This window comes from Megalops cyprinoides, chromosome 3, assembly GCF_013368585.1.
Source record: "Megalops cyprinoides isolate fMegCyp1 chromosome 3, fMegCyp1.pri, whole genome shotgun sequence".
In the NCBI taxonomy this organism is placed as follows: Eukaryota; Metazoa; Chordata; class Actinopteri; order Elopiformes; family Megalopidae; genus Megalops; species Megalops cyprinoides.
In genome coordinates, this window is record NC_050585.1 from 41,372,947 (window position 1) to 41,400,735 (window position 27,789).

The 27,789-nt window shown below is 48.1% G+C and overlaps 1 protein-coding gene across 4 annotated transcripts in view; it reads right to left on the reverse strand.

The window, feature by feature from the left end:
- Positions 1-27,789, reverse strand: part of ankhd1 (ankyrin repeat and KH domain containing 1) — a 52,310-nt gene that overhangs the window by 21,895 nt on the left and 2,626 nt on the right. For 2 of the 4 annotated variants that reach the window (XM_036525227.1, XM_036525226.1), the window contains exons 2-8: positions 10,934-11,087; positions 3,688-3,844; positions 3,149-3,296; positions 2,747-2,894; positions 2,184-2,417; positions 1,193-1,287; positions 246-483 (exon numbers count right to left, since the gene is read on the reverse strand). In XM_036525227.1, coding sequence (XP_036381120.1) covers positions 246-483; positions 1,193-1,287; positions 2,184-2,417; positions 2,747-2,894; positions 3,149-3,296; positions 3,688-3,844; positions 10,934-11,087 — 1,174 coding nt within the window. Of the gene's footprint in view, positions 1-245; positions 484-1,192; positions 1,288-2,183; positions 2,418-2,746; positions 2,895-3,148; positions 3,312-3,687; positions 3,845-10,933; positions 11,088-27,789 lie in introns of all 4 variants that reach the window. The other 2 variants (XM_036525225.1, XM_036525224.1) reach the window with 1 other exon arrangement.

Here is a 27,789-nt window from a genome sequence, read left to right on the forward strand (position 1 = left end):
TTGATTCCCTCAGGAATGCTATATGTACAACTATGCTATATGGACAGTGCTTTGTGACAAACTCGTTGTAAAAACATTATTTTTGCAATACGTTATAGCACATTTGACTGACCAACTGCTTATGGGCCGCAGCATTAGTGCTTCAGCTGTTCATGCCGTTAGCACTTAGCCATTAGTGCTTTAGCTGTTGGCGCTTTGTCCTTTAGCGCCGTTAGCATTAGTGTGGCTCTCAGAGGGGCACTTGCCTTGCGCCAGCAGCAGGGCCACCATCTCCTCGTGTCCCTCCCGCGCCGCCTCCATGAGGGGCGTGTAGCCCTCGTCGTTCACCTCCTCCAGGTTGGCCCCTCGCTCGATGAGCAGGGCGGCCAGCTCCACGTGGCCCCCGCAGGCCGCCAGCGTCAGCGGCGACTCGAACGAGTCCGCCGGCATGTTCACCTGCGCCCCGCTGTCCAACAGCAGCCGCGCCACCTCCACGTGCCCGTCCTGCGGCGGAGCACAGGCGTATATGAGCACTCTCACACGCACGCACTCTCACACGCACGCACTCTCACGCACGCACTCTCACACGCACGCACTCTCACACGCACGCACTCTCACACGCACGCACTCTCACACACGCACTCTCACACACGCACTCTCACACACGCACTCCCACGTGTATATAAACGCACTTGTTTGCACTCAGGCACACACATTCATATACACACTCGCTCTCACCCCCACACACAGAAACACACACGCATACACAAACACACTTGTTCACTCATATACATGTGCACATACATACATATAAGTACATGTTCACACACATGTAAATACATACTCACACTTGCATAAACACGGACTCATATGCACCCTCAGGAAACACACGTCATATATTACACAGATTCAAACACATATCTTGTATCTTGTATCTTCAAACACAGCATACGCACACATACACTCACATATGGCATTCTGTACTTCAACTTGCATGGGGTGAGACATTTAGCAATTCAGCAAAAGCCTGCACACAGTGAGGCTTTAAACCTTTCCTCCTAATATATCGCACATTCTCTGAGCAGCACATTCACTAACATTTTTACTTTGCTCAAAGGCTCAACATCCCTGTCACATCCAGGACAGTGCCTGGACCTTGCGCGTCTAACTCTGTACCCGCCCCCAAAGCGCCCACAGCCTGTCAGAGCCTCACCATGCAGGCCTCCATGAGCGCCGTGTGCATCTCGTCTGTCTTGTGCTCCTGGTCGGCACCGGCCTCCAGCAGAAAGCGCACCATGTCCAAGTGTCCTGAAGCGACACCAGGGGGAGACACTGAGCTACCTGCCCTCTGGCCCAGGGGCGGCCATGTTTTTCACTCTACTAGGGCGTCCCAGACTGGGTCCTGGAGCACCCCTGTGCGCACTGGTTATTGCTCCAACAGTATTAAACAGGTAATTGATGTGAATTATACACTATCAATCTATACATTATTACTGGTATGTGCCCTTTAAGGCTATGTTATGTCAGAGGAAAATACATGTGCAACAAGGAATTAATTTCACATTACTTTAAGGCCAATAAGTCTGCGTTTATTATGCGTTTATTTTCTGTAATGTGTTGTGGCAAACAAGGCCTTTAGAGAGACAAATAAATTGCTTAAAAGGCACATGAAATCACAGCAGGATCCTAAATGAATCTTGCAGTGTGTTCACCTGGCTACTGAAACTAAAGACTGCAGGGAAAAGGAAACAGCAATGAGGCAAACCTACATCCTGTTAAAATTAGTTCAGTGATGAAATCAGGGAAACATTTAAATGGATGATTGCAACACCCTTGACTCATCCAGAGACTGACTGGGACACAAACATCAGCATTTATTACTTATAACTAATTATATATATATGCATATGCATGCATATCACCCATTTACAGCTCGATATTTACTAAACCATTTTAAGTGTGTGTGTGTGTGTGTGTGTGTGTTTTTCTGTCTCCTGTACATTACTGATCTGTTTACAACCTGATTAAAAGGACTGCTGTGGCAATATTGTTATCATGGAAACAGTTATGCCAATGTCCATTTGATTTTTGAATTTCAAAGTGTTTTGCCCAAGGGTACTCATTGAACATTGAACAGCTCTTTACTGCCCTATTTCCAGCTGGACGCCTCAGACCACAGACCTGGGGTCAGTCAGGGGACGTACCTTTGTAGCAGGCCAGGGTAAGTGCACTTTCCTTGAACTCGTTGGAGTGGGTGTTGATGCCGGCTCCGTAGTCCAGCAGCACGCGGGCCACCTCCACGTGCCCGGCGCTGGCCGCCTCCATCAGCGGCGTGTGGCCGTTCTCGTTGTGGTCCTCGATGTTGGCGCCCTCCTTCAGGAGCACCTTCACCACGTCCACGAAGCCGCCCGCGCACGCGTACGTCAGCGCCGTGTTACCTGGGGGAAAGGGGGACAGATCACTGCACACTCCAGAGAATGTGTGTGTGAGAGTCTGTGTGACTTTACCTGTAGAGGACTGTGCATGTGTGTTATTACCTGTAAAGTTACTCTGTTGGTGTGTGTGTGTGTGTGTGTGTGTGTGTGTGTTTGAGTGAGCGCAAGTGTCCTCACCTGTAGAGGACTGTGTGTGTGCATGCGTGTCCTTAGCTGTAGAAGACTGTGCATGTGTTATTACCTGTAAAGTTACTCTGTGTGTGTGTGTGTGTGTGTGTGTGTGTGTGTGTGTGTGTGTGTGTGTGTGTTTGAGTGAGTGCGAGTGTCCTCACCTGTAGAGGACTGTGCGTTGACGTCCGCCCCGTGTACCAGGAGTAGTTTGACTATGTCCACGTATCCGCCACTGGCTGCTGCCATCAGAGGTGTGATGTCACCCTTAATGCCCCGGTCCTCCACGTTAGCGTGCATGGCTAACAGGACCTGCAGGGACCACACAGAGGAGAGTGTCAGACACACAGACACACAGAAACACAGACAGACACAAAGACGCACACACAGAAACAGATGGACACACGCACACAGACACACGCAGGAACACACGCGTACATACTCGCACACAGAAGAACACACACACGCACCCACATACCCACACACACCTCCCACAGAAACAGCGAACAGTGCGCGCCGGCCTCTCTCTCGCACACGCAGATGACGGCAGTTCGGAGGGGACTCACCTGCGCCAGCTCGTAGTAGCCGGCGGAGCAGGCGAGGCACAGCAGGCTCTCCCCCTCCTCGGTGTGCTCGTTGACGCTGCGGCCCTCGTCCAGCAGCTTCCTCACCGCGTTCACGTCCCCGTCCGAGCAGGCCTCCGCCAGGCTGCGGCTGAAAATAACCAAACTGCTACAATTACCGGGACCGCGCCGCCCAAACACCAGACTCTACACATTACACTACACTATTGGCATTTAGCAGACACGCTTATCCATAGCGACTAACATAAGTTATACTTTTTTACAACGTTATCCATTTATACGGCTGGATATTTCCTAAGGCGATTGTGGGTTAAGTACCTTGCCCAAGGGTAGAGCAGCAGTGTCCCAGCATAGAATCAAACCCAAAACCTTTTGGTTATGAGTCCCGCTCCTTACCACTACGCTACACTGCCACCCCAGAGAGACTCACAGAACACAGACGGGGAGCTCTGAGGAGAGGGGAGGAGAGGGGAGGAGAGGGGGGGAGAGGGGGGAACAGGAGAGACAGAAGAGAGACATACTTGTCGGCCTGGCCGGCGTTGAGCGTGTTCTCGGCCCTCATGCGCGTGAGGGCGGCGGCGGCCTCGTCCAGCGCGCAGCTCACCGACGACGTCAGCCGGCGCAGCACCTCGGGATCTGCGAACGCTTTACCATCGGCAGTGGAGAGTTTACCGATGCCTTGGGTCGCGGCACGGCCAGAGCGCCACACACGCCACACACCCGCGGTTAGAGAAAACACACACAGAACAAACAGGCGCGGGTTAGTCGTGTCCAAACCATGCTGCCCGTTAATTACAAATTCAGTTAATTATCAATTCATTATCAATCACTACACAACATAACCAGGAGCACCAGGTGCAGGATGTATGGTCCAGGTGTTGGTTCTACCCCAATCCCCATCCCCTAACAACTGCTACTTTTATTAACTGTGGTATATTTCATACCACCAAAAAAACACCATCTGATCTGTATTTATGTAACAGTTGCCCAACTCAAAACAATCCATAAAATTTACATTTGGAATGCAAATACATATTGCATAAAATACAAAATTAACCAAATAATATAGCAGCCCTCCAAAGACCCCCCCGCATAACTTCTGGTCAGCTGTTTTTACGCCCCTTTCTGCTGTCTGAATCTCATATCACAAAAACAGATATGAGGGGTGGATGAATGGCTAGACTCCTATATCCACTAAATGCAGGAGGGCTACATTGTGTGCAACAGGCCACGATTTAAAGGCCATTATTTCCCCTGGCCATGGTGATGAAGGCTGTGACTGGGACAGCTCCTGTATTCGTCTCCATTACTGAGCAGAGAGAGGTGATCCATGTCAGGCCGTGTGTCTGCATCCTCTCCACAGCAGGGGCTGTGAATCACAGCATTATCAGAAACAGCTGGAGGCTGCTGCTGCCGCCAGGTTAACAGCGACTGAGGTCTGACCTGCAGCGGGCCCCTGAGAGAGAGGGCCCCCGAATGCAGGAGACTGTGAGCGTGTGCATGAGCGTGCTTGAGTGTGAGTCACCGTGTGAGTGTGTGCGAAAGAGAATGCAAGTGTGTGTGAGTGTGTGCGTGAGTGTGTGCGAAAGAGAATGCAAGTGAGTGTGTGTGTGTGTGTGTGTGTGTGTGTGTGTGTGTGTGTGTGTGTGTGTGTGTGTGTGTGTGTGTGTGTGTGTGAGAGAGAGAGAGAGAGTGTCTGTGTACAGTGTGTGTATGCATTTGAGATAGTGAATCAGTCTGTGATCGAACGAGTGGGTGAGTGGTATGTATGCGAGTGCATGTATGTAACAGTATAGATCGAATGTGCACAAGTCTGCACATGTACAAAGCAGACACCACCACAGACCATCCAGAGGACAGATGGGACAGGAGAGACAAGATGTCACCATCAACCACTTTCATACTGAACACCTCAAAGTGTACCTCTGCTCACACCCATACAAGCGTGTACACACACGCACGCACACGCACGCGCACGCACACACACACGCCGCAGCTCTCTCCGTACAATTCACCGAGGAAGCCCTGCCTTCAGTCTTGTGACAGAGTCTGGTCATTATGTTTCTGTTTAACTGACCCAGGCTAAAACTCACTGCACAGCTGCTGCCCTCAGAGGCCATCCAGCCCTTATGGAACTGCAGCAGAACAGCAGCAATAACACTAAGGAAAACACAGCGCTAAGGTTGCCTCACACACACACACACACACACACACACACATAAAGACTATGCTGTGGCCGCCAGTCAAATGCTGCTGCAGGCTATGCTGGTACAGAATGCCACTGAAGTTAGCTGAATTATTAAAGTAAATGGTATGTCCCCATTTTCCCCTGATAAATCTAGCCATGTTTTTAAAAGCTTGCCATTTTTATGCTGTGACCAACACCCAACGCTGAAGATTTCAGAGGTCTGACAGCTGAGGAGGTTGAAACTAAGACCCTGACATCGTACAGCGAGATTAATACTTAATGTACAACCTATATGTAACCCTTTATTCGCCCAGGGCAGTGGACACCAAAGCATTTCAACAGAGCCCTGGCTGATTGTGTTCCAGTCTGAAAGAGAACAATGCTCTGTCTCCACAATATTCTGCTTATTTTGCTGGTCTTTCATCTTGTACTGTACTCAATTACAGCCAATAGCAGGATATTCTACATAGTAATCAAGTTATCAAAATAAAACGCTAGATCGATCATAATTACGGTTGTTTGCAAATAAAGGTCATTGTCACAAAATGCGTCTCCCCGAGGGAAATGCATTTACCCTGTCCTCTCTTTGAAACCCGTTTCAGGAATCTTACTCTTAAAAGTAAAGGTGGTTTACTTTAAAATATGTTTATGACTGAGGGATTGTGCAAACTGGATCAATAAAACACCTGTGACTATTTGTTTTTCATTTTTCATTCTGGGGAATCTGACCTCTGAAATGTTTATGCCAGCAGAGCCCTGGCAGTACAGCTATTCATAGAAAAACAGTGAGGGAAAGGTCACTGCCACTCCTGCTGACCTGCATTAAAGCAGGAATTTTTTTTTTTTGTGTGTGTGGGGGGGTCACCCTAAAAACCCTGTACTATAAACTGCATGTATACAGTAGCCCCAAGTAAGTGAGCAAAGCGACAAGCACCACTCTCTATGTATGTATCACTCTGCCCCCCTTGGGAAAAAGCCCCACCATTTACACAACAGTTAGAATGCAAACTTAACAGACATGTAGGAAAAATTACACATAAGATTGCTATCTGTGCTTCACATGCATTTTAGGTGGATTGTATACATATATATTCTACAGTATTATTCTCATTTAATTTCTAGTCAGTTACCTAAATGAAAAGAAAAATAGTTTTGGATTTATCACTTCCAAATACCACAGCATGTGCAAAAATGCAAAGCAGGCCAAATGATTAGTTTGTCCCTCAGAATCTTAGAACAACATCCCACACTATTCAATACTTCCAAATTTCACTATACAGGAGTGTAGATAAGGCAGTAAAATGCAGTACAATTGTCTAATATAAGCCTTAGCCGCTACTGCAAATTGCCCATTATGCTGTCACCTGCAGCTAGTTTAAAATATTAATGTTTTAAAATGATGAGCCAGCCATTAAAATGCAGTCACTGCGTCATTTTTATCGCAGACAAAGGTCATGAGAAATTAACTTGATAAAACTGTCAATTTCATAGCAACAGCCAGTATTATATATAGAGACGAAGGCACAAATCTCCCATACAGTGACAGAAACACACACACAGTATACCTGCAGAATGTGTGCACACGCATGCGCACGCGCACACACCCCCCCACCACACACACACACACACACACTCAGTATACAGTACAGTAGGTCAGTGCTGAGTCATGATGTGTGCTACTGCTGCTGTATTGAAATCCATTGTTCTGGTACAGAATGTTTAATCTCCCCATAGTGCTGAAAGCTGGGGCCTCCCTGTTGAACAGGCCAGAGGACAGGGCCTCTCTACAACCAGGCCTGCCTAAATGAACCTCAAGGACAAGGCTTTCCTGAGACCAGGCCAGAGGACAGATCCTCCCTATATTAACTTCAAGGAGAGGGCCACCCTGTGAGCCGGCCAGAGCACAGGGCATCCCCTATACTAATCTTTAGGATAGGGCTTTCCTGAGACCAAGGCAAAGAACTGGGCCCCCCTGTCGTGCTACAACCTTTTCAACCTTACTAAATTTACGCTGTTCTCTGTGCTGCATCCCAAGCATGAGATACACATTACATTTATCGTTTACAGCTTATCATTTATAATTATTATATCATTCGCTGTCAACACATTGTGATTAGAAGAAGCCATTGGCATAGCAAAGGGCTAGTTTGCCTACGTCACACTGCCAGGCCAGTGCCCAGATCATACCACTGCAGCTCTAAAAAGCTGGGCTCCTTTATACAGACTCCATAACTCTCCTGGCATTAGAACTTCATTTCCCAGCATCCCATGAGGACTGCCCACAGAGGCCGTGAGTGAGAGAGCCGAGGCTGGGAGGAGGTGTCGGCCACAGGCGTCATTAACACAGGGCTTCTCACCCCCACACGGAGTCCAGAGCAGTGGGCACCGAAACTCACTGACACCGAAAACAACGGGATTCAGCGAGGGTGTAAAAATAAACGCGCTCGTGAGGGGCCTGGGAGGCTATTCTGAGTGCAGGGGCTGGGCACATCCCAGCGAGTACACGCTGTGCAGGTAGCCCGCCGCTGCCGCATGAGAAACTCTCCCAGCGCAAAACGAAACCGAGCACACAGTCAGGAAAATTCCACGATGATGTACTAACTCAAGGGGGGAAAAAAAAGCATACAAAATCATTTAAAAAAAACCTGAAAACCGGTTTCCGCAGTCATCCACAAAAACAAGAACAAATTGCGAACGATACCACAATTTACTCTCCGGAGCGCACTTTAAATTATATCTCCTGTAGTCTGACAAGTAAATATGTACAGCTTTAGAAGCTGCAGAAAAACCCACAGAGCACTCAGCCATAAAAGTATGACAAAATATAAAAGTATGACAAAATAAACAGAACAGTTAAAATTGAGCAAAAACCAGAGAGCCACCCAGCATGCTGTGACATATGAAACTGTGAGGGTTCTCTTTGATCACCCAGCATGCTTTGCTATGTGAAAGTGTGCGAAGTGTCTACCCAGTGATCCAGAAGACTGTGCTATATGAAAGTATGTGAGGGGTCTCCTTGGTCACCCAGCATGCTGTGACATATCAAAGTGCGTGAGGGGTCTCTTTAGTCAGCAGAACTAGAGTTTCTCCTAGCTAGAGTACAAGCATCCAATGGCAACACTACACCGGGAGACACGCAAGACACACTGGCCAGAACTGGGCCACTACGCACTGATGATTAATATCTAAATAAGAGCACACTGCAGGTGCACTGCGAGTACAGTCTGCAGCATGCAGCAAGTTCAGCCACTGCAAACCCAAACGCCAAACCCTGAAAACAGTCAGTCTGTACTAAGCCAGCTGTAAGCCAGCTACACCAGTAACACGCCGTGCATACCGATATCAGACTAGCATGTACTAGCATCTTAGCTCCAGCACTGGGAAAGCTCAGGAAACTACAAAAAGACCATCCAAAGAGGCTGGAGACTTTAAGAATCTCACATGCCAGATAACCAAAGCAGAGGCAGTGTCCAATCGAGCATAAACTCAGTATCCAGTTACTGTCGAATATCTTGTGGTAATATAAACAAAACGTCAATTCAGAGCAAAAAGGAACCAAGAGGAGGGCTTTGTGGCAGAACTTTACACAGCATTGGCAGGGAGAGACAGAGAGAGAGAAAAAAGCAAGGAGAGCGAGGGACAGAGACAGGAAGGAGGAAGAGAGCAACAGGGAGAGAAACAGAGGGAGCGAGGAAGAAAGAGTGAGAGCAAGGCAACGAGGAGAGAGAGAAGCGAGAGAGGGAGAAAGAGAGAGAGGGAGAAAGAGACAGAGAGGAGAGAGAGGGAGAAAGAGAGAGAGAGAGAAACAGCGCACAGGTGGAGGTGGTGGGTCTGCCCAGCTGGGGATCTGTTCTTACTATACTGCAGTAGAAGAGTCAGCATTCAGTCATCATTACACACACGCGCATACACCACACACATTTACACATCTCCCACAAACGCGCAGACAAACCCCTCGCACACGGACAGATGCCTACACACTCATACATACATGCTTTACATTAGTGACCAAATATTAAGCCTGGAATAAGTCAGCTGTGATGATAGCTGACGCACATTAGCCATGTCTATTTGCTGTGCTGAAATTTGTCAATGACAGGCTGAAACCATACACTGGCTTAACAGTTCGGACCTAGAAGTGTGCTCAGTGCTTATATCTGCTCCTGTGAGTACATTTGAGCTGCGAGTCCATTTCTGGAAGGCCAGATCATTGCTGTGAGAATTACATTGAGTGTCAGGTTTCACAGGCTGACAAGGATTGGCGACAACCAATCAAAAAATGACCATTCAGGGGGGCTCCCGAGTGGCTCAGCTGGTTAAAGCACTCGTTCTGAGTGTAGACTGAACGCTACAGCCTGGGTTCGAACCCAGCCGTGTCAACAGGCCAACAGTGACCGGCAGCTCACAGGCGGAACACATTGGCTTCGTTTCGCCGGGGATAGGGGTGGGTACCTCGGCAGGGGCTACGGTCCCATTAGCAACAGCGACCCCTGCTGGTCGATCAGGCGCCAAAGCTGCATACGAAATGTCTTCCTCCGACTCATCTCTGTGCTAGCTTAGCTTGTGGACCGCAGTGCGGCTGACATCACGTGTCTCGGAAGGAGGGAACGTGACAGTGGGGCTTGTGGCAATGGCACCGAACATGGACGATGACTAACTGGGCATTCCAGAATTCGGGGAATTGGCCATTCCAAATTGGGGAGAAAATGGAGAAAGGAAAGAAAAAAAAAGACCATTCAGCAACGGAAAGCTCTAGCACCAGTTTCTCACAAGACAGAGTGGAATAAAGAACGTCAGAGAGACGTACCACCATGGTGCAGTCAGACGCGGGAGAGAAGGGAAGTGTGGGTTAATGGAGCTATGGTGAAACAGCGAGTGTTTCATCGATTCATACGTAGACCTTGCCACCGCAACCAAGGCAAGCAGAAACAGAAACCGTGAGCGATTTCGACCACGTCCTCGTGTGGTGTGAAACGTGACCCGCCCGTTTACAAAGCTTGCGACACGTCACTCTGCCAAATCTGTCCATCTGCCCACTCCGCAAAGAGGAAACTCCTACAGCAAGAACACCCAATTGCTGCTGTCAAAAATGGAACGGAATGGGCTTTGGGTGTCCCGGATTCAGGGGGGTGTTCTGGGGTTTTTCCTGGACCCCTCAATAAGCATTAGCAATCTGGCTTTGCTGACTATAGTGCATTTAGTATTCCCACCACAAAAAAACATACTGAGAAACAAGGGTCACTTGCATTCCAATTTTTTGCATGCAGATGACACAGCAGGCATTAAACACTCCTGGATGTGATTTTTCCAAGAATAAGAATTTGGGGCAAACACACAGCCATGTTATGTAATCAGCAAAATTATGGCCGTCAACACAACGTAACACACAAAAATCTGACGACAACGGCCTAGACACTTTTTCTGAAAGACAACTGTAGTGTGAATGCCTTCCGGGTAAAACCCCAACGCTAACGTTAGGGACGGGTAGAGTGCACATCCAAGAGACACGATGCGTTAGAGAGAGCGAGGACCCGCCGATGCGGCGGCCCCTCACAGGGGGGGCACCCAGAGAGACGTACCTGCGGCCTCCAGCAGCGCCTCTAGCCTGGCCTGTGTCTCTGGATCCACTGTTCTCAGGTCAGTGCCATCTGCAGCACTCGACAGGAGCAGCTCTGACGCAGTCTTCAGCATGGGGTTGTCCAGGTCCTCCTGATCCAGTATGAAAGACTCCACCTGGGGAGGGGGGGGGGCAGATACAGGCGTGTTTCAGAACATTGAGATAAAACTCAAGTACACGGTTACGCATTCCACACAAAGGCCTTGAAAATGACGACCGTGTACCCCTGAAAAAAGAGTGTCAGGTTTCAATGTCACAGAAACCTCAGTATAGCTGTGCCCAAGCACATGCTACAATCTCTCTGCAATCAGGATGCAGAACTTTGAAAAAGGCTGCCATACTGAACATTCAGACTCAATTTAATTAAAAGTTTACAGTTATCCCTGGGTGCAACATGCTTACACACCCCTTGCACAGAAAACAAAAGTGAAAGCCAAGGATGGGTAAAGTTAGGTTTCACGACTATCAAAACGGGCAGAGCGATTGAGCAGTAAGTGACAGTCTAGACGTGAACAAATCAGTTTGCCATCATTTGCATCAACAGCTAATTGCTGATTGGTTGATACAAGTCTAACAGCAGATGGTAGCTACTCCTATTACAGACTTCAAGAGTTAGGGTTAGGGTTAGGGTTAGGATTCTGGTTCAAGAGTGCCAGAAAAATTCAGGCAAAGATCAGCTCAGAGACAACATCAAATGTAATGCACTTCCCAAATCAGTAATTCAAATTCACCACAAACTGTGTTTGGTGATGGTGGTTTAATAAACAAAACCGCAAATGCTTCACGTGAAATTCACTTCAACAAGACTTCTTCCTGCTGTAATGCTAATTAAGAAATTTTAGAGGAAAACTAGCCTGGTGTTTCCCTGTGCGTCAAAGGGATTTTTTAATCAATGAAATCTTTAGCGATGAAATTTCACTCACTCCCCAAAGGCTAAATTACACGCAGCGTGCCTCTGGAGTTATAGCGTACTGCGAAATAAATATTGACGAATAAAAACAGTAATACCACTAGCATCTACACAGGCCTGTAATATCTGACGCCATTCAATACGAAGGCGAGTCATTTTTCCCCAGGCTGCACCGCAGGTGTGTCAGCAGGTGTGTTTCTGCGTGAAGCTGTTCATTAACATACAGCCATTCCTTCTTTCAGTTTCTCCACCCCGACATGATGCTAACTCCCAGGCTCTGACCTCCTTCGGTGTCTGATTGGTTGGGCAGGGCTCATAGCTATCTCAATCACGGCTCCACTCGATATTCCCCTGCCAGACCCGTTCCACCAGATCGCCCCGGTCCCCCCTCGGCGTGTGCGGGAGACATACCCAGACAGGCAGTCGCGAGGGGACAGGCAGACACGCACGCATTTGGAGCCGCGCATATCCCAACCTGCAAACGCTTACCGCAGCTGAGATAAGTACGTGATTCCAGCTGGTGGAACGAGGTCCCACAGCCACAAAATACAGCAGCCTGCATTGATATTATTTGCTTACCATTCTCCCTTATCCGGGGTGAGCTGGAGTTCATATTTTACATATTACCCGTTTGTATGGACAGATATTTACACAGGAATTCCAGCTTTAGCATGGAAAGCGACAAAAGCCTGGTCCCACCCAGGACTCAAACGTGCAACCTCCCGTTGACTGTCACACCGCCAATCCCACTTTCCTATACACAGAGATCCCACTGGGGAGTTGATCAAATGACGAAAAATGATGAAAAAAAATTATGAAAATCACAATAAATGCTATAACGGCCGAGAGACATTCTGGTACTTCTTGATTTGTTATTTTGTTCCTTTTACCTTATGCCGCATCAATTCAGAACTAAACGTTTCTTCAAACTTGGTCAAACACGGTGAAATTATGCTTGATAGAACATACGTAATTACATCACTGATTTGGCATTTTAATCACATCACAAGACACTCAGTACAATGGGCTTTGTTAGAGAATAAAATTGTGGATAACTTTAAATTAAAACATTGGCTGTCGATTGTCATTTCTGTAGAGACACACATATATATTCTTGTACGTGCGCTTATCTCATGCTTCCTGTTTGCAGAGATGAGACGGTGACACTCTCGCTATAAACTGTTTAACCCAGATGATTAGAGAAGGGGCTTAAACTGGAGGGCTGCTTAAGAGCTATTTTACAGGTCTCGACATCTTTAAGCAGTTAACAGGTGAACAAGAGGCCTGTGTGCATCCACTTCAGAGAGAGAGAGGAGAGACACAGACAGGCCTACAGGCTCACTCTCTGCATTCAAGAAGAGAGGTGCCTGCAGGGATGTATGCAGGTAAACCAATGGGTAAACCCATTATATTGGCCTCATTATATTGTGCAGCCAGTGGTTAATGCGGTCAACACACAGCGTAGTGGAAAGCACCGACACTCCTGACACCCGACACGGAAAGTTTGACATACATTCAAGTACTGGAGACCACACGTAGACAATGAATGTAGCACTTACACCTGACCACTCAGTGACTACACTTTTCAAGCAAAGCAGAGGTGTAACATAGTGGTAAGGAGTAAGGCTCAAAAGCTTACTGGGGCACCGCTGCTGTACCCTTGGGCAAGGTACGTAACCCAGAATTGTCTCAAATATCCAGCTGTATAAATGGACAAGATGTAAAAACTGTAACTCTGGATAAGAGCGTCTGCGAAATGACAGTAATGTAATGTGATGTAATCTGTGGGACAGAAATGACCCATTTGGAGAGCAGACACACACTCAGCACCACGCTGTGCGGGTCAGGAGCAGGGGCGCGGGCGTGCCCTCAGTGATGCAGGGAGGGCGCAGAGAGCAGCCACAGCTCCGCCCCCCTCTGTGCGTTGCCTGGAGACGCAGCGGTGCAGCTGTGCGGTGCTTAGGCCGGGAGCTTGGGTGGAATTACTGTAAGCGCTGAGATGAGCTGAGCTGATCAGCGACGCCCCCCCCCCCCCTCTCCCCTTCCCGACCTTGACCCGCGTCCACCTGCGTGAAACGGGACGTCCCGCACCCTCAGGTAAGCACCGGCTGGAGCCGAGGCTGCTCTGCCCCCCGGTGAGGCACCACTCACAACCACACACTGGTATCAGTGGCTGCAGTGTAGCATAAGGGTAAGGAGCAGGACTCGTCTCCAAAAGGTTGCGGGTTCGATTCCCTGCTAGTTCAGGGTACTTAACCCAGGACTGCCTCAGTAAATATCCAGCTGTATAAAATGGACAACATAAAAATTGCAACCTATGTAAGTCACTCTGGATAAGAGTGCCTGCTAAATGCTAATAATGTAATGTAATGTCACTCTATCCCCCTATCCCTGCTCCGGGCTCCTGTCCGGAGCTGTAGCCCAAGCGTCTCATCCTGTTTTCCAGTCCTGCTACCTCGCTGCCCTGCCCATCAAAGCCAACTGCGTTCCAAGAACTGGACATCCTAGGAGACATTCTTATATTCGCTCTGCTGTTAACTACTATTGTTAATTACTGTTAACTGCTGTTAACTACTATTGTCTATCAATTGTAAATGTCTTAAAATACATTGTATAACTTATCTTTAACTGTATCTGACCAGTGCCGACCAGAAGCAGCTGGGCCCCCCCTCTGAGCCCGATTCTGCTCAAGGTTTCTTCCTGATAGGGAGTTTTTCCTTGCCACTGTTGCCTTAGGTTTGCTCTCAGGGGTCTCAGGCCTGGGAACAATGTAAAGCTGCTTTGTGACAACTTGTGTTGTAAAAAGCGCTATAAAAATAAAAATGAATTGAATTGAATTGAATTAATGTAACGTCTCGTGTGTCGGCGGTGCGGTATAAGAGTGTCTGCTAAATGCCAGTAACGTAACATAATGCAATGCATCGCCCAGGCTGAGCCTGCCTGAGAGAATCACTGTAAAAGCCAGGCTCTGTGTTGTCTGCCTCCACCCGGGCTGAGAGCTCTCCCGCCTCCACCTTCTGCGGGCTGAGAGCTCTCCCGGCAGTGCACTCCTGCCTTCCGAGGCTCACCTCCTCACCTCCTGTAGCTACCCTGAGGGAAGTAACCCTGTGTCAAACCCTGCCGACTCCCCCCGGCGGCTCGCTTCCACAGAGGCTTGCATCAGCGCCGCTTGCGGGCAGAGCCAATGTGGGGCAGCGCCACCGGAGCCATAATGAATTCGCACCGGCCAAGCTGAACCCAGTGAACCAGCCCGGATCCCGCTCTAAAGAGGGCGAGGGCTGTAACGGTCTAGCTGTGCCAGCCCGCCCAGAGCGCGAGTCCCGCCGGACACACTGCCAGGACGCTGCAGCGCGAGCTGGCACAACAGCACACCAGATACAGGTCACATGCCACCGAGGCAGAGATTCCACACAGCAGCAACATCCCTCTGTAAGCGCACTCCGGACAGAGGCGGCTGTCCGAGCCCGCAAAGACGACACAGACCCACGGCACGTGCAGGAGCGGTCTTCCAGCGGTCGCTGAAGCGTGCCTGCAGACGAGCTCTCCTCTGAAATAAAGCAGAGCTGCCCTCATCTGAGGAACTGTCAGCTTAATATTTTTAGCTCATTACGTTCTGGAAACGCTGGTGCGCTCGGCGGAAATATGCTCCGAGCTTTCCACCAGGAGAAGCACAGCGGCGGACAAATCTCAGCAGTCAGGCTGGGACTGACCGTGTGGACAGGAGAGGAAATCTGAGAAAACCAGAGAAACTGACGTTTCTTCTCCTCCCAGCTACTCCTGACCCCTCCCCCATTTAGCTTTTCCTTCACTATGGAATTTACACACTGCACAGCTTAACCGCTGCCTCAAAACACCACACAGCTCAGCACCAACCCCAACACACACACACACACACACACACACACACACACACACACACACACACACACACACACCGGAGCTCAACACACCACCTCAGCAAACTACACCACAGCTCAATAGTCACCTCAATACATCACATCAAAACAAACACCTCATTAAACCACACAGCTTAGCGTAATACCTTAACATAAAGCACAGGGGGGGAAAATCACTGCCAGGGAGCAAAGACATTACAAACTTCACTGACTGTGCAGACAGACATTTAACCCATTTTCAGAGGATGATCCAGCTGATCTGTTCAAATCCAGCTGTAGCAGGTCAACGACAATGACTAATTTCCTCTTAAGTATATGCAATGCCATTCTGTTGAGTGTATTTTTCAGAAGAGGAAAAAAAAAACAACACATGCGTGTTTCAGTCTGCAAATCTGAAATAAACCATCATGTTTATTTCAATTAACTAACTATTCATCTGGAAACACAGCCACAGCATCTCAAAGCCAAGACTGGGCTGTTTGCTTCCCACTGCAAAGGGGCTACTCAGTTCCACAGTGTGTGTTAGAGCGAGAACCTGCCGCCTGTTCAGACGTTCTGGCCTGGCACGACACCACTTTCGGGACAGACGCTCGTGCCGACCCGCACTCGGCACAACAAGCATCGGGCCGCCTGTGGCTCCCCGAATTCTAGCTCCTTTCTGCGAGATCCCAGAGCTGCAGAATTTCACAACGTGGCTTTCATCAAGCAGGAAAATCTGGAAATAAAGGCACTTCCCAATGCATGCGGACGCTGGGGCCCCCAGCGGGAGAGCGCGGGGCAAAAACGCTGGGGTTTGGTAAACACGCGGTGATGCAACACTCCAACAATCTGCTCTCTCCCCGGCGGTTCCCATCCCTAAAGGTAATCGTGCAAAAATGCACCGTCTCGCGAAGCTATTTAAGAAACAAAAAAAATTACCACTTAGAAAAGAATACAGCTGCTTTTAAAAGCAGTGTGCAACAGTATCAAATTACAGCAAATAAAATTGTGCGTATGAGCCGTATCTGCAGGTATGATGGAGTGTCATTTCTGACCCAGGTCTACAGCAGAACTGGGCAGCCCACACACATATTTAAACTAGATTATATTTCCACAAGCAGGCCTTGACGAAGGGATCAGTGCCACACACACACACGTACACTAACACACACACACGTACACTAACACAAATGCCCATGCGTACACGGGCGAGCATACACACACACACACACACACACACACACACACACACACACACACACACACACACACACACACACACACACACACACACACACACACACACGAGGAAGGAAGACGTTATGAAGGAGACAGAGGCTGGGGGAAAAATCTGGAGAGAGAAGTGAGCCAGGCTGCCGTTCAGAGAAACACAGCAGCTAAGTAAATCAGCGCAGTGCAAGATTGCGCTGCTCCTCTGAAACACTGCTCCGGCACCCTGTGAACCAGGGCAACGGCAGGTTACTAAGCACCAGGTGAACGCTCGTCAGAGCTTCGCCTGCCTGGTTATTCCTCAGCGGTGCCAAGGCCCTTCGTTTTTACCGCCCTTACAATATGCGCTAGCTGTTTCTCTCCATGACGATCCGGCGAGTCACTCTGGATAAAAGCACCTGTCAAATGAATAAATGAATGAAATAAATAAATAAGATGGAACCCTCCCGACTGGCACGCAATCAGACATCCCGCAGGGCCAAGTCAAATCAATCCAGACTGCTTTCTAGCTGCAGGCGCATCACAGCGATCTCTGCGCAGACGGATGCAAAGGCAGCAGACTGGAGCGCGCATGCATGTGTGTGTGTGTGTGTGTGCGCCTGTGTGTGATACCACTGGAGCCTGAACAGGGCCTAGCCCATTTCTGGTGCCGTCCTCCAGGTCTGAGACGTACACAGAACACTAACAAGCTTCAGAGGGAAGGGGGGGGGGGGGGGGGGGGGGGGGCACTGTGGAAAAACCTTCCTGCTCAAGTTCATCTGAGGTCATTGCAAATGGCCTCGATGCTGTCTGTTCAGCTCTCGGTCCGTCTCAAGACACGAGGCACGGCTCTCCCTAACAGGCAGAACACATCGCCGATCATCTGCCAATCAAGAAGCCGCTCAAATACACATGGCTGACAGGGACAGAGGCTACATAACACCAGGAAGCTCAACCCCGTCGTTACCCCCAACACACCAAACGAGATGAGCAAAGAGGGCACGCTCTGATGGCTTTCTTTTGAACTCCTTCACTTTGAGGAAGGCTGCCTCCCCGGAATAACAAAGCCGGAGTAATTAACACTCCAGTCCTTTGAGCTCTGAGTGTTTCAGTTTGACTGCTCGGGTCTGGCCCCGGGTGCGAGCGGGCGGGGCACGGGACTGCCCTCGTCCAGTCGCGCGGCCTCGCATCATTCCTGCGGTCGGGCTTGTCTCAGAGGAGACACCGTAATCAGACACGCAGCTGAACACAGGCCGTTACATTAAACATGTCCTGTTAAAATGGGATTAGGAAAGCGACTCGTAGATTTTCTGTTCCAGACCGCATCTTACCGTGTGAATACTTAAGTGCTCTGGCAACAGGTTTTTTTTTTTTTTTTTTTTTTACATCATCATGCTAATAAAGTCCATTTGAATTTGAACTGAACACAGAGAGGCATGAGGGAAAGGGAGAGGAGGGGGCGCACACACGCAAAGCCTGACAGGAAATGGGGGCAGTGACAAGTTTTGATATTTATTTGAGACAACCCCAAAAAACAAAAAATGCGAACAAACTGTTCACAATATTTACCCTGTTATTCCAAGGCTGTTTATCTAAACTAGGCCAGCTGACTCCACGCTGAAATGCTGGAGCGCTACAGCTAAGCTGCGGACTGCACGCATACTCAGCCTCAGATCCTGATACCACGAACACACCAACAGACCTGTGTGAGAGCGGTTTTAGAATATGCATCTGTGTGTGTGTGTGTGTGTGTGTGTGTGTGTGTGTGTGTGTGTGTGTGTGTGTGTGTGTGTGTGTGTAAGTGCGAGTGCGTCTCTCCACCTCAGGGTTCTTCTCCACAGGTTGATTTGGGTAACAACTCCTCTCACCAGTGTTTCCAGCTCTGACACCAACTGCCTGCTGAAACGAGCCTGCAGGCCTCCCGGCTCCTGTCCCATGTACAGCAATGACCCCCCCCTCCCTGCAGCTCACCCTCACACAGTTGTCTGTGTGTGTGTGTGTGTGTGTGTGTGTGTGTGTGTGTGTGTGTGTGTGTGTGTGTGTGTGTGTGTGCGCGCGTGCATGCGCGCGTGCGTCCATATCAGAGTGCATAACTGAGCAAATGCCACATCTAAATAAGCATCATTCCCACACTTTTTACTGACAGGCTGGACAGACCATGCCGCAGGCCCCCATTTCCACGAGCTGAACCTGAAGCCCTTCTCACTTCAGTTCGGCTCATGACAATGTCAGCATGTCAGCCTGACATGACATTGGTGCCATTTGAAAATGAGCGAAATGGCTCACACAGACAGCCTGACAAATGTAAAAATCCCTCTCCAATGGACAGCCAATGAGATCTTTTCCCAGTTTTTTTCCTCATTACAGGTTCACTTGCGCGGTGCCACTGATGTTACTGATCGGGGACGCGACAGACGTCTCGCCTAAACATGCGTGGCACCTCAGACCCACCCCTCAACACCAAATGGGGTATTTTAATTGGATGACTAAACTGCCAATTACTCCCAAGTGGGGAGACACCTGGAGTCTCTGTGCCAATCATTATAATCTTCCAAACAAAACTCTTGACACAAAATATCTAATTTCACTTCCTGGCACTCAGAAGGTAGCACTGACGTCAAATGATCAAGCACACCTATATTTCACTGCACTGAGACTTTAACAAAATGATGCAGATTTAATAAATATTCTTACAGCCGACTCACAGCACCCATTAGCTCAGCAGAGCACGAGGCTAAAAGACTGGAGTACGTTAATCATTTGCATTTTATTGAGCACAGTACAATGCTACATGACGAAGAGTGGTTTGGATGTAAATTTGGTGAGTATCTGGTTCGTGGAATTCCGCACTGGGGCTGCATGTGAACAGGGTATTACAACACTGCAAAACTTTCACTTCTCTGTCCATGGGGCTCACAAACAAGGGGCTTGTGCACTCACATTCTGTCACTCACCCACACACACACACACACACTCTCTTTCTCTCTCTCCCTCTCTCACACACAGGGTATGAGGCCCAGGAAGGTTTTGGAAGCCTACTGACTTGCTCATTAACTTAAGTCAGGAACACTAAAACATCATGCTAGCTGAACCTGGCAAACAGCAGCAAGAAAATATGTAACTTACAGTAAATGAGAGCTTGGAGCAACATGAAAACTCTGGGCAGAATGTGGGCATTTAAACATGGCAAAATTCCAACAGCCATTTAATCCCTTTCCTATTCAAATTTAGCAGTTTGTTTCTAATCCCCTCCGAATGCATTCTTAGTAACGTACCGCCCGCAGCGCGTTGTGGGATAGCAACTGCCCGTCATTAATGGAAGGTGACTTCAGACTCACGCAAGCGGAGGAGCCAAGATCAATGACTGACATCAGCCTTCAGGTCCGACATGCATCTTTAAATCTTGCTGGAATGTTCACTTCTTGGGTTTACTTTGGAGTAATGTAGCATGGGCTGCTAAGTGTTTGTAGAGCCATGAGCTGAATGCTGAAAAACCAGTGGGGTCACGGACTCCAGCCCTTTGTCTCTCTGATAGCATACGTTTCTGGACACACTGCTGTATGCTTATAAACAGACAGAGCAGCAGGAGAGACAGACAGACAGACAGACAGACAGACAGACAGACAGCCATCCAGACGTGCATGCCGAGCCTAAAGCAGTACCAGCAGGGTAAAAATACCGGAGAGACGTGCCGAAGTATGTTTAATGATGAAATCACTGCTGGCAGAGCGTGACCACGGCCGCTGCGAGCTGCGCTCGCTCAGAGTGCTTACGAGACAACATTCCCCTTCCTCCTGTGACTCCGCACGGTGTCGGCAAGGAGACCGCAGCACGGCCATTACGTAATCAAAACATGAGGAAACGACAGGACTGAGTCATTAATCGCTGCCCATCACTCAGGGGTACGGTCTCTGGAGTGTTCCAAAGACTGTGCCGTGCCGATTCCTTTAACTGCATCCCAGTTTTCATTACATTACGTTACATTACATTCATTTAGCAGACACCCTTATCCAGAGTGACTTCCAGCACAAAAAAACAAAACTGTATCCAATCAAGCTGAATGAGCAACAGTGTCAGACCAGGCTAACAACAACTCCCAAACCAGTCATTGCAAGCATAACACCATTCAAGCCCTACCACAACTTAATTTGTACTGACCTGACTAGATAGTCTAGTTCATGTTCCCACAAGGAATAACTGTACCATTCCCCATCTACAGTAATGAGAGCTTTACTGAATGCCTTTCTGATAATGTTTTTTGTATACTTGAGTCACATGACCATTAAGTGTTTAAGATCACATGACGCTGGAAGAAATGAAACAAGCCCAGCTGCAGTACAAATAGGAGATGCAAAACAATCCTTAAAGGCTTCATACAAGAACATCCCTCCATGCCACTGCATAGAGGTGGACCCCACCTCCTACCACACTGAGTCTCTCTCACACACACGCACGCACACACGGGAGCACAGCAGGGTGTGTACCATTACACCCTCAGCTCGCGTCCCCGTGGCACTCCCCCATGTCATCATCTCTGTCCTGATCCCTCAATGTGCACCGCTTTAAGAACTGCTGAGGACGGCCTTTCCCTATCTAGCCCGGCTCCTGCAGCACATACATAACTAGCCGTGTGAGGCAAGGACAGCTGCAATTACCCAGAATTCCCAGGGACCCATCCCACCCACTGAGCCCCCCTGTCCCACCGGTCAGCCCTCCAGTAAGCAGCTCAGAAGCCCAGGACTCATGCCGGACTGCCCTCCAAGCCAAATGTGAAGAAATGCAGGGGCAAAAAAAAATGCAGTAGCATTCCATTCTAATCAATGGAGTCTTCCACACCACTGACCCCCTGCCGCCGTGCAGATATCCCCTTCCTAAATGATGGCTCAGCTTGCAGGGAAATTAGAACTTGCTCTCACTCCACCTGCCTGGTTAAAAGACTGGTTAAATAAACAAACAGATTTCTATCACACTGCGAGGCCCACTTTCAACAAACAGTTATGGGCCCACAGGCCATCCTGTGGCCCCGCCCACAGAGCCACCGCCCTTACTGGTTCACCCTGTAAGATTATAACACTGCCACATGAATATAAAGGTATCAATTATCACACATAAACTATTTCTTGTGGGCGCGAGCTTTGTTTTGGGAGAGGTGACTAAGCTATCTGAAGCCAAATTGGGTGGGGGGCTGTGGCCTGACCACCAGGGGTGCGTGTGATCGCACCTGCACGCATTTGAGGAAAATGAAGCAGGAGAAAACCTGAGGACAACACATCCTGTGGTGAGTCCTTGAGCGAGACGCACAAACAGAGCCGTCTCCGCCCACAAACTGTCATCAGGAAGCTCAGCCGAGCCCTGTTTACAACAACCAGACAGAGCGCGGTGCTGTAGCGCTGCTGGAAAACGCCAGATCCGATCAGGGAGGGGAAAAAATGAGCAGGAAGCTGCCGAAAACAGGGGACCAAACCCACTCTGGCGAATCAGACAGGATGGGCCGCGAAATCCGCGACTCCTCCCGCGGCTGCCGTGAGGAAGCCCAGCCGGACTTTGCTGAAGGAGGCTCAACAAAGGACCCGCAGATTCACAAACTGCAGTCCACAGCACGCCCAGCCACTCTTGTCAGCTGATTGGTCTACGGGCAGAGCTGGTGCTGAACATTCCGAAGCCCTGGTTCTAGAACCCATTCACCAGCCGCATTCTGCCCTTCTGCCTTTCTGTTCCTATAAGCACAGAGCTCGCACATGTGTGTGTGCACTGGAAACAAGCTCCGGCGATTCTCAGTCGTAGGTCACTTTGTGAAAACAAGCAGCGCTGCTTACAGTCAACTGAACCATGCAGTCATGACAATGAGCGGCAAACAGAGCGTACCTTTTTTGTGGCATCAGCCATGTGTGTTACTTTGCAAAGCAACCTAGTCAGCTAACGAGCAAATAGCGCGCTAGTAAGCGAACCATACGACAACGGATTAGACTGACATACAAACCCCACAGCTAGCAATCAAGCTTTGTTTCAGAGAGAAACAGGGATTTCCCTCACTAGACAGACAATTCACCTCATCACCACCTGCCATTTCTTTCAGGCTAGCAAACAGACATTACCAACATCACCTGGATTTTACCTTTTAAGATGAGCATTATTACATTATATTACTGTTACTTAGCAGACGCTCTTATGCAGACTTACATAGGTTACAATTTTTACAACTGTAATCATTTATACAGCCGTGTATTTACTGAGGCAGTTCTGGGTTAAGAACCTTGCCCAAGGGTACAGCAGCAGTGCCCCAGCAGGGAATCAAACCAGCAACCTTTCGGTTACAAGCCTTGCTCCTTACCATTACACCACACTGCCGCTGCAATCAAAGTTAGGGGAAAATTAACACCGATTCAGTGGAAGGAAACAACCAGATAAACCTCCAAGTAATATCCCTAACACCATCACAGAACTTCTTAATGAAAACCACTTCCAATTCCTCACAGGTTTCAATGGGTTTCATTTACCTCATTAGTATCACATGAAAACCTTCTCAGCTTCTCCTTACAGACATCTACAACATCAGTGCTGCAGAAATCAGCAGCCCTTTCAAACTCACAATTTAACCACCACTGTTAAATTACGTAGCACGGTAAACTGCCATTCAGAGCTGGCTTATTCACACTCACCCTGAGCAGTAAGGCCTACCATACATCTGCTGCTATACATCTGACAGCGCTGCAAGTTGCACTTTTTTTTTTTTTTTTTTTTTTTTTTTTAAAAGAGTGCATTCTTTAGCTATCCCCCCACACCTTTTCTTCAAGGGGCCGATTCTTACGCCAAAGTAACGTACCTACCACGGCAGTGTGTTTCAAACACAGAAGTCGCTTCCCTGCCTGTGGAGCCGTTATTCGAGTGAAAAATGTGCTCCGTGCAGAAAACCCACTTAAATGCCATACCGGAGTCTGCTCTCAACAGGACTTTATTTCGTGAACACCTTGTTTTGCGATTCACACAATGTGTTTTTCGGGGCTTGAAATCAGTGTAAATCAGTTTTACAATCTGCATGCCTGGTAGCTAGGCGAGATGGAAAAATGTGGAGAGACACTAAACTGCCTATGTGATCTACATATATATACATATCTACACTGGGGTCCCAAATTATTGGGACACTCACTTTTTTATCTGAAAACCCACAATATTTTTGCTGCATATTCCATCAGACATCGGGAAAGTCATATTTATGTCAATGTCAATTTCAGCTTCATCTTCTGTGACCATGTTCCAACCTTGTTAGGTTCATACTGAAGCCTGTATAAGTGTTCAATTAGGGGGCAGGGCATCGTTCAATCAGGCCTATTTGAAGTGATGGTCATTTCTGTTCACTTGTCTGCACTCAATAAGTATGTAAGTACCTTTTAAAATTAAGTTAATGTCATGGAATTGTCAGTTTGTTTGGCAGAATTAATGTCATACATATTATTAAAATGTTGGAAATAATGGTAGTCATCAGGCAATCGTGTCCCAACCACACAGAGATGTTTTGAAAATGTTGCCAAATAGTTGCCAAAACATGTAACGGTTTTCGCCACACCATAAATTAGGTTTGAGTGATAAAACTAATAGCTACATGGACACATCCACACTTAACCACAAAATGCCCAGGTGTCCCAATAATTTTGGACCCTAGCGTATATTTCAATAGAAGACAACACCCTCTACTAAATCTAATACAGAAACAAGTCTTTGAACATAGAGAAACTGGAAATTTCAGACAGTTTGTGGTCTCAGATCACTTGCCACTTCCTTCAAGAGTTATGTCATTTGACTAAAGATATATCAACACAACAAAGATTTCCCAGCAAACATCAGTGGAAACAATCTAATTCGGACTGGAGCAAATTCTATACCCATCACAAAACACCGGACAACATAGCCAAGCAAACAAATCTTAAAACCAAATTAAAATAGTAAATGGGATATCCCCTTCAACATGCCCAACTGTACTAAACCTGACCTTATAAACTACTTTCAATAAATTTTAATTGTCCTATTTCCCCAATATGGAAGATATCTGGAATTATGATTGGATAGAATATTCATTAACTTTTTGAATAATTGCAGAATATTGTAAACATACTGACATTGCCAATTCATTTCTGTTGATAGGTTTTATGTCTGCGCACACATAGACCTGTATTCGTATGTCAAAGGACTGGACACACAGGAATGTCCAGCATGTACATGTAATCTGCAAGTACCTGGCTTAAGGGGTAGCAAAGGCAGGAGTTGGTTACACTTGTGGAAAGAGAGACAACTGAAAGCAAACATTACTTTCTGGAGGCTGAGACATGAGACTAAACGGTTTGGTGACTGCAGAAGCCTCAAATTTGGGCTCTTTCATGCTGATGTTTCAAAGGGGGGGACAAAGAGAAAGAGCATTTTCTAGCTGCCTTACTTACAGCTAAAATACTTGGCTTCACCACATCAGAAAACGTGATAAACCCACGGCCTACATTCTGCACGTACGGGTGCCTCCTTAAAGCAGGGAGGCTCCACATGCTCACACAGCAATTTGTTTTCGAGAAGCTGTCTGTTACGGGTGGAATTCCGTTTCATTCCTCATTCATGTGAACAGCTCCCTCGGAATCTGCGTGTTCAGAGTTCTTGGGTGTTCGGAACACCGCCTTGCATGCAGAAGCGATCAGGGCTTCCTTTATTCTTCAAAGGCACCAGCCAGTGCCTGCACACCACTGATCCGTACCTGACTTACAGCTGGTCTACAAACTGCGGAGCTACAGAGCAGCTGCGGGGCAACAAGTTAGCAACTCTGAGCAAAATACACATATACATTTGGCACAGCGTGACAGCAAGCCCTCGTGCTGGCTTTCTAAAAGTACATTCAAACCCTGCGTCACACTAGGCCATTTTGGAATGTTACATTTTTAATGTGCTTAGCTCCTTATGGTTCCTAAGAACAAACTGTGTGCACATTGAAAAAAAAAATGGTTTTAACAGCATGCACGCCACACTCACACATACAGAGCGACTGATAATGGCAGACGGCCCTGCTGTGGAATGTGTATGAAAGGAATGCGTCTCACAATGACCTGTGGGGGCTGTAGTTCCACGGGGCCTTGGAAGACACTGCTAATTGACAGCGAGCCCCCATTGATCAACCACAGTTCCCAAGGTGCCTGGATGCCTCCGCACATGCTCAGTGTGGCTGGAGAGGCCTGGCGGTGCGTCTGCCGAATCCTGGACCTCACATTTTAGCTGCAGCAGCCCAGAGCAGCCAGGCTCTCAGCTCAGGCCCTCACAGTACACTGCTGCTTTCTGCAGCAGGTTCTGGAAGCTGCTACCTTTCACCAAACAAAGCCCCTCTTGCCAACCTCAGACACAATCCTGCTGCTCTCCTGAACACACACACACACACACACACACACATTCCTGCAGTTCAGCTCAACACCACACATACACACCCTCACACAATCTTGCTGTTCTGCTGCGCACTACAAACACACAAAAAACCTTGCCGTTCTGCTCAACACAAGACACAAACACACGCACACATATTCCTGCTGTTCAGCTGAACACCACACATACCCACACTCTCACTGTTCGGCTGAACACTTCACACACAATACTACTGCTCTGCTGAATATTATACACACACACACACACACACACACTCCTGCTGCTATGCTGAACACCACACACATCCATCTATTTTGTGTGGTCATTTTACAATGTACATAAAATAATGCATTATAACGCATGCCAGACTAAAACAAAGTAAAATGAACAAACAATGTGGTTTCCATTTGAAGACATTACAATTAACTACAACAGAAAACACTTCGATGATGCAGTTATACTCCTTTAAATACACTGAAGTGTCTACCCTTGGCTATGCCCCATAGGCACACTACACTTCTGATTTACCTACGCTGTATGTCCCTCAGACACTACAATCCTGATTATGATCACAGAGACTGTCCAGACCTGCTGGAGAAAGCTCAAACACACCCATCACTGTGCTGAAGCACTACAGCCCTGTTGTACCCCCATACTTACTACACCCAAATGCCAACACTAGCTGGGGCTTGCTGGGAAAGCCCTTAGCCAGAGGCCTCTGCACGGGCCCCCACACAACAAAACGATCATTAATACAAGACCACAGGCCCTCAACCTCTGCATTACACATATCCATTTCCTTGTTGCAAAATACACTTATGCATATGAGAAGTCAGGGTTGAAGTGCAGACAATATTCCCTTCAGCTAAATGCCCCTTCTCTCAGTGTCCACCCCACAACCCACCCACCCACCCACCCAAAACTGACAAACGACATCACCCCGACATTATTTCCTTCCTTGCCTTCTCATGAGACAATTCCAGGTTTCCCACAGCAATGAAGCCAAACTGGAGCACATAGTGGAAACAGTTCTTGCAGTAATGGTGCAAGCGGCACCTGTCTGTGTGTGATGTACAGACATGACAACCTGTCCCTTTTCTCCCAGTTTAGGGTCCAAAGGTGAAGGTTGCGTTGCCTGGTGAAATGACCTACATTTCCATGATAACTCCTTTGTTTTCTAAAGTGGCGGTCACACTGCAAAGAACAAAACATCGGACAGGACAAGTAAACAGTGAACCAAGAGGAGCTTTTCAAGGAAAATAAGAGCACAATTACTAGCCGCTGCTGTTTACACTTGTTTGGTTTAAAGACAAACTCCACATTGTCCACTGAATTAATTAAATGAATGCCATTCTGACCATGCCAGCAATGGGGAACCTCCCTGGTGTAATATCTAACCACTCTTGGGAAGTGGAACCTGGGGCAGTTTCTGTGTGT